The sequence below is a fragment of the Lytechinus pictus genome, chromosome 7 (genome assembly GCF_037042905.1).
Source record: "Lytechinus pictus isolate F3 Inbred chromosome 7, Lp3.0, whole genome shotgun sequence".
In the NCBI taxonomy this organism is placed as follows: domain Eukaryota; kingdom Metazoa; phylum Echinodermata; class Echinoidea; order Temnopleuroida; family Toxopneustidae; genus Lytechinus; species Lytechinus pictus.
Window position 1 is genome coordinate 14,427,872 of NC_087251.1, and position 17,583 is coordinate 14,445,454.

The following is a 17,583-nucleotide window of genomic DNA, read 5'->3' on the forward strand; positions in this document are numbered from 1 at the left end:
GAAGCACTGTCTTTTCTTTTTAATCCTGGAAGTATGATACACATGAATCATACATGTATTATCTATATGCTTGTCAGTACATTTAAGGATGAATTACTTTTAGCCTAGTATTGCAAAGAGCAAACAGAGGGTAATCTGCCACTATTTTACAGAAAATACAAATCTTGATAGGAAGATTAACATATCTTGTGTTTTGTTTTTCTTATCAGAAGATTTTACATATTCATGTTCCTGTAACAACTAACGTCTTGAAATTCAATGTGTAATATATTTTCATGAACTGTACACTACATGTATGTGAGACTTTTGTTGTCAGTACACTACTAGATCTTACAGAACAGAGCCTGTACCTCCACAATACATTGCAGTATGCACACGTACATGTATGTAAGTTTTATTTCGAAAATTTTCAAAATCTGTAAGTATGTCATTTTTACTCTTGAAACAGCCATTTCAATCTATGATAATTTATTGGTGTGGGAAAGAGAGAAAATGATATGTATACATGTATATATGCATAAACATAACTTTTCTCAATTGAAGAGTGAACACAAATATCCATAAAATGACATTGCCTAGCAAAGACTTGTAAATCAGGTACATGAGAATACATCCTGGGCAAAAGGCAGCTCAGAAAAAAATAATAGTATGGGAGGAAACTATAAAAAAATAATATCAAATTTTGAAGAAAAAAAATGATAGAGAACATGAAAGGAATCCACATTAGATATGGTTCCCCACACACCATGATGTTGCGAAGGTTAAAAATTGATGTCTTTGAATATTGCCATGTTTCCTTCTTTGCAATGGCTGTTTTTCCCAGTGTTCTATTACACAAGTTATACATTCACATGTATATTAGAAGATAATCAATAATGTCATACAAATGTTAAATCACATGTAATTCTCAGTGTATAAAATGTAGTGTATGTGAATAAAGTGGGACAAAGGTATCAAATATATTTTTTTGTAAGAGCAGTTTGAGATTCATGATCCCCACAATTGGGAAACAATACATCTGATTACTGTGTTTGACAATTCATGCAAATTTTGACTGTGATAACATACAAGGTAAATGACAACTGTGCATTGTAATCTGTGCCAAATGAGTCCCCAAAATCATGCACACTCGAATACCATCCAAATATATTTTTTTTAAATCATAAAACCAAGAATTGTTTCAGAGAGTTTATGGTCCTCTTTTGCATATGACACCAGACAGAAGCAAAAAATTGACATGTGTGTACTACTATGCAGCTTTTCAATAGTTCAATACATTAAGACTTAATACCGGGTAGTTTTGGTAATATGTACTATATACTTCATTAGAGATAACTTAATTGACATTGAACATGATACACATTGGACATTATGAGTTGTTAAAATGTGCATGGAGAACATCTTATTCATTGACCCAAAATAGGTACATACAACGTTTATCTAGTCAAGAGAAGAATACGAACAATTGAACATTAACTGTAGAGACACTACTGTGAGACACCTCATACTCAAACGATGCCAACCAGATCCATCACCACTGCCAATTCTTAAAATAAAAACTCAAAAGATATCAGAAAACCACTCATGATGTACGGTACCTCGTGTCCAACAGGCTGGACATCACTTCCTCCAGCATTTCAACCAGACTTGCATCTATCTGGATTCAACCTTGACTTTTGGCAAAGACTTCCGGTTTTCACATCACTATGAAGCGCCCATCGAGGCATCCTTTGGCCAGGTTACAAATTTCTAATGGGCATCGATGACATCAGCCATCATTCAAGAGCTTTTCACAGGAATCTTAATTACTTTTGGTACATTTAAAGGTAATATTGAGAACATGAGTGTAAGAGTAAGTGGTGCATATATCAGCCTTCAAGATTGACCAGGATTTACCAGAACTGTCCAGATGCTAATGATGCCTCCAAAATTTGTCTTTGTTCTTTAAGTACTGAAATAATTTGCATATATACATATGTGTAATATACTGATGGTGATTTCATTCTTTATACCTTCACATGTGTTTTTTTTTTTTTGGGGGGGTGCTGTTGTAAATGTGAAGAATCCTTTTTTTGTTAGTTTTGAAGATATCTTTTTAGGTGTTGTTTTATATGTACTTCCTGTGGTCTGTGTGTGATAATTGGAGGATGAATTTGTATTTACAGTGAAAAAGATTTTAAATTAAGCTCAAGATCTTTGAATTATTCCGAGGTCTATTTATTTTCTACTCATGAATGGTAATTGTCTGCTCTTCAGGGGATTCTTTTGATTTTTAAGTTGAAAAGAAAGTGCTGGTCAAGACTTTTTTTCATTCCACTTTTCATCATACACGTTTCAGCTTCCCATACATATTGTAAGAAGAGTAAGATATAAACCTTAAAAATATGATATAACCGCCCTTTTATCCCCATGAAGATCAGTGTAAATTGATTTCTTATTGCAATTTTTGTACAGCTGCCCAAGGTCGTGCACTTCTTGAAGATCCCCCTGAACCTGCATACAATGGACCTACTCAAATGAGGAGGGATGGAGGTGGACCTCAGTATGGTGATTATGGTATGCATTTTTCTGTTATATGTTTGTTATGTTTTTTAATTTTTTTATGTGAGGAGGGGGGTTTATTACAAAATGCATATTGAATTGCATGTAGGATTCTGAATACATATTGGATGTTTCCTGCTTTTAGTGGCTTCACTTACTCAAAAGGTTCGTAAATTTTTAAAAGGTTATGACTTTTATTTGCTGCCTTTCCTTCTCATTTAGTTTCAACTCGATATTTATTTTGAATTACAACTGTATGTACTTCGTTGTTGTATATGTATTGCTTTAAAATTTGTTGTGAAAGGGATTTTATTTTGATCCTTTGCACGAAAACATGCAAGAATCATTCTCAACTACTACATTGGTGAATTTGTGGTGTCCCCTTCAATGGTATTTTCTTATGTGTTTTAAATTCTTACATGTAAGTTGATTGTGTGTATAAGTTAGTAATAAGTGTGTGCACTCAATATAGTGTGCATGCACTTGCATCTATTGTATTCATATTCATGTTATACCTGTATGTCATATGTTCAGTCTAATAACTTTACAATCAACCATTTTGAACTTGTTTATTTGGTGTCATTTTTAAAGGAATGCAAGGTCCTCCCCAGGGTGGACGACGTGGTGGACCTCAAGGTTACCATGATCAGGGCTATGGACCAGGAGGACCCCGTGGGTACCCTGCTGACCGTGGAGATTATGGTTACGGTGGTGGACATGATATGATGGGCATGCAGTCCCCTCAGATGCACCAGCTAGGCAATGGTAACCCAGTGATTATGGTCTACAACATGAACCCCAATCAGATGAACTGTGACAAACTCTTCAATCTCCTCTGCCTCTATGGCAATGTCATGAAGGTGAGAACATTTTTTTCTTCCCAGAAACTTCCAGATGCATATTTTTTCACCCTTTAAAAAAAAAGATTAATACTTAATTGTGCCCTTCAAAACGAAGTTACATTGGTCCGATCATTAGCTTTTATACATGTAACAGCAAAATTTTCAGTAGTTCATTGAACATCTTGAATCGAAAGACTAATTTACTCATGTGCTTGTTTCACTTGTTGCATTTTTACATGGCTAATATGGTTTTTTAGATGACTAAGAATATAATGTCAAAATAACTTGTCACACAATGTTTCTATCATAGAAGTTGTTGAACTTGTAAATAAATGGTGAGAGATACTGGTCTATGTTCCCTACCAGATCAAGTTTATGAAGAGCAAGCCTGGTTGTGCTATGGCCGAGATGTCAGATGCCCTATCAGTGGAGAGAGCTATTACTAATCTTAGCAACATTGAGTTCTTTGGCTCTGCTGTCCAGCTTTCGTAAGTTTTATAAATCAGAATTTTACCCCCATTCGAACTAAAGACATGCCTGTTGCTCTATTTCATTTTGGGGAGAGGGGATGTTCATTTAACTGTTCATAAGTATACAAATGATGCATGGGTTAGAGTGGGTCAGTAGGAACTGTGTGCACAAGGTAACTTTGGCATGGTTTAACCCACGAGGCGCAGCCGAGTGGGTTTAGACCATAATGCCAAAGTTACCGCGTGCACACAGTTCCACTGACCCACGAAAGAAACCCATGCATCATCTGTTTTATAGAATGGAAAAATTTTATTGAATAAACCACAAAAATTAATGATTTACCGGATGCATGATAATTTCATGCGTCCAGTAAATTCAATTTACTGGACGCATGAAAATATTTACTGGACGCATGATTTTTTTTACTGGACGCATGATTTTTTACCGGATGCATGAAAATTCCAAAATGTAATGCAGACCCTTTGATAACCCTGGAAAACATAAATATGTATGCCTAACTTGATAATATGTTGGCACAAAGGCATCATTATACCCAAAATGCCAGATACAGCTTTGCATTGACTAGATCTATGAGGCAGCCATAGCTGTGTGTGTATACCGGGGCCGCTCCGGTGGCCAGTGCCTACGGCTGCCTGGGCCCGCACTGGAGATTTGGCTGTGCACAGCCAGCCCAGGGCAGTGCCAGTAGATCTATAAACGTTAGATCGTATGTCTGGACTTCTCAACTAACGAGTATGCAGGCAGTTTTAATCCCTATGACAATTACGGTAACGTATTTGTACTTACAGATCATTTTGCATCCTTTATTTGATTCATTCTGCCTTGATCGAAAATTCAAAATTTTGACGTAAACAAGCGTAACAGTACATGCGCGATGACATCACAATGACCTTTTCGGACGATAGCTTGTTTACAGTGGATATCGTTTTTATTATCGGGATATCGTTCATGCAGCCCAGTAAAAATTCTTGCATTGCTCTCAACCAATCAGATTGCAGGGATTTTCCCATCCATTCTATAATACCTCATAATGTAATGCACGATGACACGTTCATTTGCAAAACGACATACCCCAAATTTCCCTGGTGTTCTAACAAAGTTGACTTAATTTAATTAACCGTAATCAAATTTTGATAGACAATAAACTTTTATCTCAAAGCTTATTTACAAGAAGAATTTCAATCTGCGTAGATCGTATTTCAACTCTGGCTTACGAGAATCTGATTATAAAACAACCAAGAACATGTTCCATTTGGGTTTAATGTATGGAAAGCTTTATGAAGCATCCCCCATTTTATTTAGCATAAAGCAATCTTACTTTGAGACATTAATAAAGTACAAGCTACATGTAAGAATTGAAAAAAAAATGACTACTGTGCCATCTCACCCCCTTGTGTTCATGTTGAACAAATGTCTGGACATTTTGAAATGACAGTAACAACAAAAAAGAAGACATGGAGAAGAATTAGTTGCCATTGCGAATGTGCATAATCATGATCAATTTTAATTATCTTGTTTACTGCAGTTTCTCCAAGCAAAGCTCTGTTGCCCTGTCTCAGGTGCCAGGTGAGCTTCATGATGGTACACCTTCCTGCGTGGACTACACCAAGAGCCGTAACAATCGCTTCAGGAACAAGGAGGCAGCAAGCAAGAACCATATCCTTTTATCACCATATTCATTTTGGGATGGATGGAGTGGGGTATAAAGATATTTGTATCATTTTAGTAAACTTTAAGTGTTTACCGGTTCACCATGGAAAATGTTTGCTGAGCTTTGTCTCATACAGAGTACACACCCCATTCAAAAGAACACATTCATGCTTGATTTGAGATATCTTTATTAATTAAATTAAGTCAATATTTAACTGTTTGCCCGCCACGTACACAATCTCCCTGCACCACATTCAGTTTTAGGGGGTTCGTTTGTACTCTCTTTATTCAACTCGTAACTTTTGATAAGTATATTTTTATGAAAAATTTTGTGTAGTAATATTGAAGAGAAATATTTTTTTCTATGTTTGATATTGTAGATTTTGTAAAGTTCAAACTATAAATGCGGTATTCAAGCTTTCATATAGAAGGGTATTCCATTCCTCTTATATAATACGTTATATTGAATTTTTATTTTTTTAGTTCAGTCAGAATATGTGTTCATGAACTTTCATTGCTTCCCAAGTCCTGAAGGTTACACTGTGCCTGGCAATTTGAAACCGGCTTTCAAAAGTGACAATAAACTAAATAAACTAAATTCTAAGGTGCTTTTGAATAGATTTCCCATCTTTTCATAGTACTCTGGGTTCTTTTGAATAGACTTCATGTCTTTTCATACTTAATGCCCTTATTGTTGTTGTATCAAGTATTACTGTGTATCATTCTCAATTGCATGGAAAGCTGTGCAAGCTATTAGAATTGAAAGGAATGAATACAAGAACTTATTGATTTTCCCAACTACTCATTTTGTTCTATACATTCAATTAACTACTTTTCAAAATCAATGTTTATATTATATTTATCAATTAACCTCCAGTTTAATTCAGTTTCCATTCAATTTCTACTAGTTCACAATTATCCAATTGCAATTATTGATGCATCAACGATTATAGTTACTTTTGCAATTATTAATGAATTTGAATTTGCATTTTAATCATACTATTAGGTATTTCTATTCAACAATACTTGCACTTATTAATTATTATTCATTTCAATGATATGTATTCCATTTTTAATGTATTATTATTATTATTATTTTATTCGGCAATGTATTGATTTATTTTAATGTATATGTAAATGCATCACAATTCGGCTTTGCCGCCATGATGTATGAGTTTTATCAAATAAACCATTTATCTATCTATCTATCTACATGTAATAGGTGAGTCTTGAACATAATGTAGGCCTATGTTTTTAAATGTACAAGTTATAGATTGAAGTATTCCTGGTGAACAATTTTAAAGTATGTTTGTTATTCATCATACTGTAGGGACCATTTTAGTTCATCAGAATGTTTCTGAAAGCAGTTGAAAAAAGAATTCTTGAAAAAACTCAATGTAGACAAGTGTCAGCTGTGTAATGGATGCTGGATGTGTGTAAAATGCAATGCATGCTTTGCTACCAGTAATTGTACATAGAGCAGTGGGTGTGCATTGTGAATGAAATGAGACTTGAGTCAAAGTTGGCAGGCAATGAGTTAAGGGTTTTTCGTACCATCCACAAGTGGTGTGAAGAAGGTATTTCCAAGTACTGAAAATTTGACACTGGCTTTTCCACCTTACGACAGTATTGAAATCATTAGTGTTTGCTTTCCTTGACTCCTCCATTACGTATTCAGCAGCCATCCAAGGTTCTGCATTTCTTCAATGCTCATCCAGAAAGTACTCCACAGACCATCAAACAGGTTTGTCAAGATTCTTTCCTTCAAAGTAGCTTGATAAATTAAAGCTGGATTTGATATATCATCTGTTCTTATTGTCATTATTCTCCACTAAATGTGTGTAAGGGTAACACATGTATAGAGGAATTTGTATATTTCCTGTGTTTTTTTTAGGTCCATGTTACATTACTTGAGAACTATGTGAAATGTGTCTAACGCGTGCTGCATGCATAATGCTTAGGGAATGCTTGTTAAATTTGAGGGGATGGTTAAAAAATATTTCATGTTGAAAACATCTCTTGGTTTATAGAGACAATTTACATGTATGTGATCATGGTTTTTGTTCTAGATTTTATTAAAGAAAAAATATGTATGAATATGCAAAACATCAGATGGTGTTAGGGCAGAGGCAAAAATCCACCTTGTTAGGAATCTTAGTATTGATCTTAGATATAAATCTGTATATGATTCATGAGTATGATTCATATGATTCGTTTTTTTATTTTAATAGGTCTTTATCAATGCTGGTGCCAATGAGCCAATCGCTGTGAAGATGTTTGACCAGAAGTGTAAGTATTATCAAGCCTTTTTAAAGTTAATTAGATTAATTTCCAACCTACGTTGTTATGATAGTATCCATATTGTTGTTTTCAGTCATTGTAAAAAAAGAAGTAGGTGTGTAAAGATTCAAAGTTACATTTATAATATTCTAATGGCAGGACAGATTTCATTAATTGACAATTGTTATGGTAATAATCAAATATTTCATATATCGCTACAAAATATTTAAGTCTCTATGCCAAATAATAATGCAAAGAATAAAAAAGGGAGAATATTTTGTTTCATAATTCTACAATGCAGATATGCATGAATTGAAAAAAAAACAATGAGAAGTTCTGAGTAGTTCCTCTCCTGCAAAAAAAAAGAAGACAAAAGATACTAGATGTGTGTAATAATACCCTTTCCCCCGTATTTCTTTCTCACGGTTTGTGAAAATTATGGAGATGTGATTTAGCGTGGGGAAATATGTTGCGCCTTGTTTCAATTCTGATGATGTTAATGGTAATTATGATGAAAAATTTATACAATGGAGCTACTTTATATACTGTGATATAATAGTGCAAACTATAATATGAATTGAGCTGAAGTTATTTTAGAGTAAACACAAATCTTGGAAATTAGGAACCATCTAAAGGAGACATAAATTTGAAAATTGATTCACTAATACTTGAAAGTCAACCATAGCAGATCTTTTGAGACATGAGATACTCAGTCGAGAGTCTGATTACTTTAGTTCTGGCTTATCCAAGTAAATAGTTATTCCTCAAAATTAATGACGGAGGTGTCGTTGAATAGGATGATATACATGTAGAAGAACAACGGCAGATATGAGATGAAAATTGATGTTCATTTCTAATATATGATTAATATATTATTTGATTATTATATGCAATAGATTCCTAATTCAAAAGAAATGAATTGGAATGGTTTCAATTACTTTTCATGTGTCATTAATATATGATTAACTAATTCTTAATTTTCAATGATGAATATAAGTGTGATAGCTTATAATGTATACCATGCATGCTCTAAACAAACATAAAGACATCTTACATCTCTTAATTCAATATCTCCATGCTCAGCTCGGGATCAAGATTCCTCCAAAGGTAGAGTGCAAATATTTATTCTTCCAATATAAACTTCTCTCTTGCTTTCACCAACAAAGACATGAGCATACACATAAAAATGATTCTTATTACCGTATTTTTCGGAATATAAACCGCGGCCGTGTATTAACCGCACCCCCAAAATTGGGAGGCTAAAAAATTAATTAAAAAAAATTGACAAACCAAGTTTGATAGCATTTTGGGTATGCCAATTTTACTGAAAACCTATGAAAGACAAAAATATACATTACTAAGTTTTGTATTTTAAAAAATGGTTACTTCATTCTTTAACTTTATTTTTCAAAGAATATGAATTATTTCTTTGTAGAATAAAAAAAAAGACCATGAAATGGCAGTATTGTATATCAAACGTATAGTCTAAAGACGGAAAAAGAAACAAAAAATGTTGAGAGAAAATGAGGGGAAAAAATGAAGAATAGAGGACATTATTTATTGCCTGTTTTCTAACCGATTACGATTACGATCAATTACGATTACATGCCTATTGTAAAGCATTTTCCATGCATTTTTTAGGTGTATAAAAATGAGTTTTCATTACAAAACAACAAGGGTTCTTTTAAGGAAAAGGAGACCATAAAATGGCATTTTTGAATATCAAAATTATGGTATAAAAAGGGAAAGTTTTTTTTTAATATTGAGAGAAATAAAGAAAGGACATTATTTATTGCCTGTTTTAATAACCGATTACGATTACATGCCTATTGAAGAGCTTTTTCCATGTAATTTTAGCTGAAAAAAGTTTTCATCACAAAACAATCAGGTTTTTTTTAGGAAAACATGATTAAATTGATAGTAATTAAATAAATAATATAAAACAACCTTTACGAAGAAGATTTTTCAAAGAAAACTTCGCAAAATATACTCTCTATTTTTAGTAACCAACAAATAATTATACATTAAATATTCTATATAATTTTTGGTTGGTTGCTAACGTTAATTACCGAAGAACATTGACAGTTTACTGATGACATTTTATTGTTTCTTTGGATAAACCGCACCCAATTTTTTAGGATTACAAAGCGGGAAAAAAGGTGCGGGTTATACACCGGAAAATACGGTAGATGAAATAAAACACTTGCTCAAATGTGATTCTCATTGATGTCCAAAATGATATGTTACACAGAGCTGCCAACTGATTGAAAAATCACAGATATCGAAGGGGAATACTATAATACAACAGCACCTCTGAAAAGTGTGAATTATGGTGGACAGGCGGTGTTGGCTTTTCTTATGTAATCAATGGAAAGCATGCGTATGTCTGTAGATAACTTTAGTTGCACAGTTGGCGCACATACCAACAGACTATCCTGAATTCTAGCCATGTGTGCTTTTCATACGCAAGAAGCATGGCGAAATAACTGCATGTGGGTGCTGCAGTTAAATGCGCCGATGTCGATGAGTATTCCTTTATGTCAAAATAGCTGTGGCATTATAGCATGGTCTGACCGTACACCTGGGGGGTGTTTCATGAAAGGACTTGTCGGACGTTTTATCCGACAAGTCCCATTTTATCCGACAGTTACCATAGGAACATTGCCTCTCAGCCAATCAAAATCATGGAAAGATGTCAGATCTGACAAATTGTCGGTTGAAAATATTGATGAAACACTCCCCAGGTACCAGGTATGTATTTGACCTTTGCTTTTTGTTTGGAAAAAATTTAAACAGTGAACTTCAACGTGGTCTCATCGACAAGCTGGATTAATGTACATGTATGTTTTGTCAAGCATGGGACACCTGATTTGATTTTTAGGATATTTGTCCAGAGTTGTGGACAAATTTTTAGTTTGTTCCATTGGTGGCCTTGATTGACCTTTTTTCTTGCAATTGATGCATCATTCAGCCTCAGATTGTTTCTGAGCCCCTTAATATACACAGTAAATCTTGTGGCTTGGCCAGTGGAACTGTTGTATTCGGCACTTCTCTCTATTTCATCATAGCACTTGATGGATTTGGGATTTATTGGAGGAATTACATGACAACAAACACTATTTTGTTGTAATTGATGTATCACCCACCTTCTGCTTTGGCATCTGACTTATTTGCTGGTTGTTGAATCATAATATATTGTGATGGAGAAAATTAAACTAAAGATGTTGATACGGTCATGCTGGCATTGGCATTGGATCTTGATCAAACTTGATTATATTTCTGAAGAGAAAGGACAGTCCTTGGTATTTAGATTAAGGTGTACCTGTAAGGGACTTATAAAATGATTGATTGGGGAAAAAACACTAAGTTTTGATGGAAAAAATAATAATTTTGGAGATTAAAAATTACAATTTCCTCTTCCAAACGTTGGTAGCTCTGTGCGATGGGATATTAATTCTAGAATACTGAATAAAGTATTTATTTTAGAGAATTACCAGAAAAGATCCAGGAAGCATGATCCATTAGTTTCTTGCTCCTGAGCTGTTTTGGAGTTACTGATTTTCTAGTTTTCTAGAACTTTTTCTCATTGCCATTGCAAAACAACCAAAAAAAATATCAAAATTAAACTTATAATGATAGTATAATGAAACAGTCTTAAAATTGTATAACATAGTATACTGTGATATGAAATTGATTGGCCCAAATATTCAAAATGGTGATTTTAAATATGTGGTTGAAAACCATGATTCATTCTTATTTCATGCATTGACTACACTTTATTGAGCAAGTCTATTGAAGAAAGGTTCAGAATGAATGCATGCTTTGTCACGGGGCTAAATTCATGCTTGTTTGTATGGTTTGAGTATTATAGTACCAAAGTTTTGAGTTTTGACTCAGCAATTGCACAAAATTTATAACAAATAATGCACAATATCTGCTGAAAACAATTGTTTGAACCACTAATTAAAATACACCGTTGTGAATTCAGCCCATATCAGCTTTTTGTTTATAAGATGAAAGAGGGGGATTTGGTATGAAGCTACTAAAGCTATATGAGATTGATGGGAGGGGGCATGGAACACAATATGCATACAGTGACACACACAAACATTAACAATGTTTACTATCTATGGTGATCTTTGTATTTATGAGATTTCCATCTGTAATTGCACATTTTCATTCTTTTTAATTTTAACCAACATATCTGCACTATAGATGTATTGTAATGTGCATGCCAGGAGACAATTATACTATTGTTAATAACAAATGCTCTTTCTACAATAAACCTGTGTAGTGTATCTAGGACTTTGGTCAAATTGAGCACATTTGCATCGCAGATGCAGTTTAGTTGTGTATTGTGTATGTTTATCTGTTTGTGTTAGTTGAATATAATTGCAAAGCACTCTCCACTTGCTTGTTCAGTGTATTACTTCTCTATTCATGATCTCAAAGAAGTAAAAGGACGCTTTCAACAATTAGTGAAATATGTTTAGTGTGCATGATCAGTCACATAATATCAGCAGTCTATAGTCCCAAGACCTTTTTCGATTGCACTCTTATTATTGATCTTATTACAGCAACAAATACAGTGGGTCCAAGAAAAAGGGAACCTTGTTTCAGAGATAATGTCTCAAGCATCAAATATGCCTTGAATCAATAGCAAATAATAACAATGGTTTGATTCGAGACCAAGCCTTGTGAATTACAAATCTAAGTCAATTTGAATTTGAAGCTTGAATTCACAAATGTTTCAATTTTTGCTGTTATTGATACATGTACAAATCAACTTGTTTTTATTGTCTCACCTGCATAGCAGAGTGAGACTATAGGCGCCGCTTTTCCGACGGCGACGGCGGCGGCGGCGGCGACGGCGACGGCGGCGTCAACACCAAATCTTAACCTGAGGTTAAGTTTTTGAAATGACAGCATAACTTAGAAAGTATATGGACCTAGTTCATGAAACTTGGCCATAAGGTTAATCAAGTATTACTGAACATCCTGCCTGAGTTTCATGTCACATGACCAAGGTCAAAGGTCATTTAGGGTCAATGAACTTAGACCATGTTGGGGGAATCAACATCAAAATCTTAACCTAAGGTTAAGTTTTTGAAATGTCATCATAACTTAGAAAATATATGGACCTAGTTCATGAAACTTATACATGAGGTTAATCAAGTATCACTGAACATCCTGCATGAGTTTCACGTCACATGACCAAGGTCAAAGGTCATTTAGGGTCAATGAACTTTGGCCGAATTGGGGGTATCTGTTGAATTACCATCATAACTTTGAAAGTTTATGGATCTGATTCATGAAACTTGGACATAATAGTAATCAAGTATTACTGAACATCCTGTGCAAGTTTCAGGTCACATGATCAAGGTCAAAGGTCATTTAGGGTCAATGAACTTTGGCCAAATTGGGGTATTTGTTGAATTACAGCCATAAATTTGAAAGTGTGTTGGTCTAGTTCATAAAACTTGGACATAATAGTAATCAAGTATCACTGAACATCCTGTGCGAGTTTCAGGTCACATGATCAAGGTCAAAGGTCATGTAAGGTCAAAGAACTTTGGCCACGTTGGGGGTATTTGTTGAATTGCCATCATATCTCTATAAGTGTATTGGTCTAGTTCATAAAACGTGGAAATAAGAGTAACCAAGTATCACTGAACATCTTGTGCGAGTTATAGTAGTTTTCAAAATCAGCACTGCTGCTATATTGAATCGCGTGATGCAGGTGAGACGGCCAGAGGCATTCCACTTGTTGTTGTTTTTTGTCATAATTTTCCAAATTAATTGAGACTTTGTCTCATATGACACTTCATGATATATACATATAATGGGTGTATAAAAACAAATCAGAACCTTCATAGAAAATTTGATTGGATGGTGATCAAACTTTACCACTTAATCATTATCATTCAAATACTAAGTTTTACTTTCAAGTGGTGATTTGCTTTATTGTCACTAATATTTTCACATCAAGAGAAGGTTGAATTTTAATTCATATTGAATTGAGTCATGGAGGATATGGTTGGACGTAGGGTAGGGCTGCAAGATATGACAATAATATTGAAATATTGTGACATGGACCCTTCAATGTTCATAAATTTTATTTCAGAGTGGAATGTTTGGTATTCAAATCTTGTATCAATGAAATTGATCTTTGGAAGTGGGATTACAGTAGCATTGTATTCTTCATTTTCCCAGCTGTATTCCGTACTGTCCTTGTCTCCGGTAAACAGAGATCATTAATGACAAGGATGCATGATATGGGAGACATGAAAATCAACAACTTAAAACATTTCAGTGAAGAAATGTGACACATATTTTTTACTTCCAAGTTTCAATCTTATTAATTGAGGTTCAGAAATCAATGTTCAATACTTTTAATATAGTTATAGAGCCGTTATTGAGAAGTTGATTATTAGGTAATATTTTTTGTTTATCTCTTGTGTATAGCTGATCGAAGCAGGACTGGATTGGCAGAATGGGCAGACCGAGCCTCTGCAGTGGAAGCCCTGTGTGTGGCTAACCACCACAACATGGAAAATCCTGGTAAGTCCTTACTCAATCTCTTACTGAATATTGGCACTATTTAGAAGCCAAATTTGATGAAAAATTGAAAAATGATACATAAACTCAATTGTCGATACCTAGAATGTCACATTTTAGACTTTTATTCTTCATATATTGAACCGTCAGGGTATAAAAAAGGAATTCAATTACAGAAGACGTTTATCCCCTTCAAAACAACCTGTAATCTAACTTCATTGTAATCCTATTGGGGCACGTCATGAAAACAGTGATAGTGTGAATGAATGTAATTCCCATTGGTTCAAGATGGTTCCATGACATTTGCTCTGGTGACAATTGCTCTGATGGGCACTCTGCACGTGAAACCAAACATAAAACCCAATTCTAATCTTTTCATTATTGAGAACCAAAAACTCTATTACAATCCTAACATTATTCCTATGACCTCAGAGATATTAAGACAAGAGCAAGTGTCGCAGGAGCATATGTCGTGTCACCTCATGATATCTTTTATGTGCATAATAAATCGACCTATGTTAGAACTCTTTTGACTTTCAAAGGGTAACTTTTACTAATAAATATTGTCATTGCACTTACCAATATTTTTGGTCCTTCATATTTATAACAGAGATGCTTGAAAGAAGCAAACTTATATATCCAGTATCAAGTTTACGTAGGAAGTTCAACCCCCCCCCAAAAAAAAAAAAAAAAAATTATTCAGACCTTATAGGCTCCAAGCATAAATTCAAATTGAATATTTTTTTTGGAAGATTCAGGTTGTGTCTAAATATTTTCCTTTTTTCTTCAATACAGGTGGCAAATGGCCTTACATTTTCAAGCTCTGCTTCTCCAACAGTCCACATGCCCAGTAAATGCCATCATTGGGTTCTCCTCAGCGATCTTGTATAAGACTGGAAAAAGGATGAAAAAAAAATCTCTTATAAAAGATGTGTAGATTCAGTACCATTTCAGTGATTTTCATTCCATGCACTATCATCTTACAGACAAAAGTTTTGTAAAATAGGGGTAAACTCTTAACAAAAATTCTGATCACAATAATTATAACTTATTTGGACTGTTGTATTTTACGTAATGCATGTCCATACTTCAGTTGCTTCACATTTATTGATCGAAGCATTTTATATTGTATACATGTAGGGAATGTTTTGTTTCTAATGCACCTTTTTAAATGTAGTATTCAGTTAACATAAATTTGTTTTGTGTCTGTCATCTTTTAGGGAGGAGTGTATCATAATTTTTCCCAGTTTCTAATCAAGGATAGGACCACTTACCAGAGATTCCTAAAGCATAGATGCGTAATGCATTGTTTTGTCACAAAATTACACATTAGAATGTCAATGTAAAAGTCATTATTGTTTGTATCAATCATTTCAACAATTTCTTGTTCTTACTCTGTGCTTTTCTTCTTGTGGAAATAATGAATGTAAATAAATAAGATGAGCTGCCGAACAAAGCCATTTATACCTATCATGACAAGTGTTTTGTTTTCAGTGTTGAAATGTACTCAATTTATTTTGCACAGTTTCACCACATCATGATGATCAATATATATGTTTGTCCTCTCATGCTCAATTACTCCTGTATACATATTAGCATTGATCTCTAATAAAACCCAGTTGTGAATTATGAGGGTAAGGCATTCAACCATCTTGTATTACACACACATGCATCTGTGTTACCAAAGAATTGTAAAAGCACTCTTACAAATTGATGTACAAATATACAAGAATGTGTGAAAAATGTAGTTTTTGCTGGTATGAGCACTTGAGGCACTCAATGTGTTTAGGATGGTAAGACCAATCTGAGTACAGCGTAGCACAATCTTTATCCCTGTATTCTGAACCTGGGTAAACTTTAACCATGGTCTTAAGATAACTATGTGTAGCCAAATGTGGCATTAATCTCTATCCTTATTTATCATCACATATGGCATTCAAAACATTAATAAATGTGTTGAAATGATACATGCAATAGTTTTCTTCACCAATAATAAGAGGGAAGGATCCCAGAAGAATACAAGAAGCATTATAGTCTAAACATATTTTTTTGACACTTCAAGCTTCCCGTAATTTTTGCCCAGACTTAACCTTGGGTTTATTGTTCAAAATATGGGCCTTTGCATTTTGTACAAATATGTCTCGTGTTATGGAAATAAAAATTACATGTAAAAGTACCTGAATCTGATGTAAATCTTTGCCTGTGGTCACTTGTGTAAAGACCAATGTAAAGTAATCTTTCGGAAAAGCAAGAGTAAGTGTAACATTGAATGGATGTTACACATCCTATTTTAAATGTTAATTTGCATGAGATGGATACTGGTTTGTTTTACTGACAAACATTGTAAAAACATATGCTTTAGCATGACCAAAGAATACTGTCATTCTGGAGTATAATGTAGGTGTCCATGGCAGAAAAAGGGATTAGTACTTAGTATCCTTGTACATATTTCAGGCTGAATTATGGAAACTGGCAATTCAATAATCAAAAACTTTTGTTTCAAGATCTACACCTTTGCGTATCACATTTTGTTTTGAAAGACCAGTTGACATGCCTAAATAAATTTGAATTAAGTCATAATTGAACTGAAATGTTTTTCGCAATGAAAATGAAGTGTCTAATTTTCTTAATCCGGGGTTTAAACTTTCGGTGTTAAAATGTTTTGCACAAATGTGGGTTTTACGCAACCCTCACAGCTTAATTGAACCGCCTTAGACTTGTATCTAACTCCAAACACCTGTGATTTTGATCTCTATAAATTTAATTATTGGAGAAATGCAACTACTGTTACTGTGTCTAGCTTTACTCTACATTCTTTTTGGATAACATTTGCAGATTTGGTGAAATTAAATCTTTACATACTCACCTCATTGAAAAATTATTTATTTCATGGTTGCTTGTTCTGTCTTGTGTAATGTTTAAACACCCTTTTTAAAATATGAACTATACCTTTGCTCCTTATTGCATTTAATAAATTTGTTTCTTTAAAATGACAAATTTTCTGCATTTTGTGCATTTTATCTATATTTACTTCCAATTTGTTTGAAAAGCATGTGAATGAAAATTATGCTAATGTGAGTCATGTCATATGCCCAGGACAGTGCAAAAAAAAAATCACATAAACATTTTATTAGTCTCAAGTTTGGTATGATATTGGGTTACAATGAATCTCTTGTGTTTTGTAACTGTCAAGAGCCAAAAAGTTTTGAGAAAGAAAGAA

The 17,583-nt window shown here is 33.9% G+C and overlaps 1 protein-coding gene across 2 annotated transcripts in view; it reads left to right on the top strand.

Moving 5' to 3' along the window:
• LOC129264904 (heterogeneous nuclear ribonucleoprotein L-like) overlaps positions 1-17,360 on the top strand; it is a 33,954-nt gene extending 16,594 nt beyond the window's left edge. The window contains exons 10-18 of one of the 2 annotated variants that reach the window (XM_064101998.1): positions 2,455-2,556; positions 3,133-3,401; positions 3,750-3,871; positions 5,401-5,531; positions 7,196-7,269; positions 7,757-7,814; positions 8,889-8,912; positions 14,271-14,366; positions 15,159-17,360. In XM_064101998.1, coding sequence (XP_063958068.1) covers positions 2,455-2,556; positions 3,133-3,401; positions 3,750-3,871; positions 5,401-5,531; positions 7,196-7,269; positions 7,757-7,814; positions 8,889-8,912; positions 14,271-14,366; positions 15,159-15,217 — 935 coding nt within the window. In that variant the 3' untranslated portion in view covers positions 15,218-17,360. The remainder of the gene's footprint in view (positions 1-2,454; positions 2,557-3,132; positions 3,402-3,749; positions 3,872-5,400; positions 5,532-7,195; positions 7,270-7,756; positions 7,815-8,888; positions 8,913-14,270; positions 14,367-15,158) is intronic. The other variant, XM_064101999.1, reaches the window with a different exon arrangement.
• The last annotated feature ends 223 nt before the right edge of the window (positions 17,361-17,583 follow it).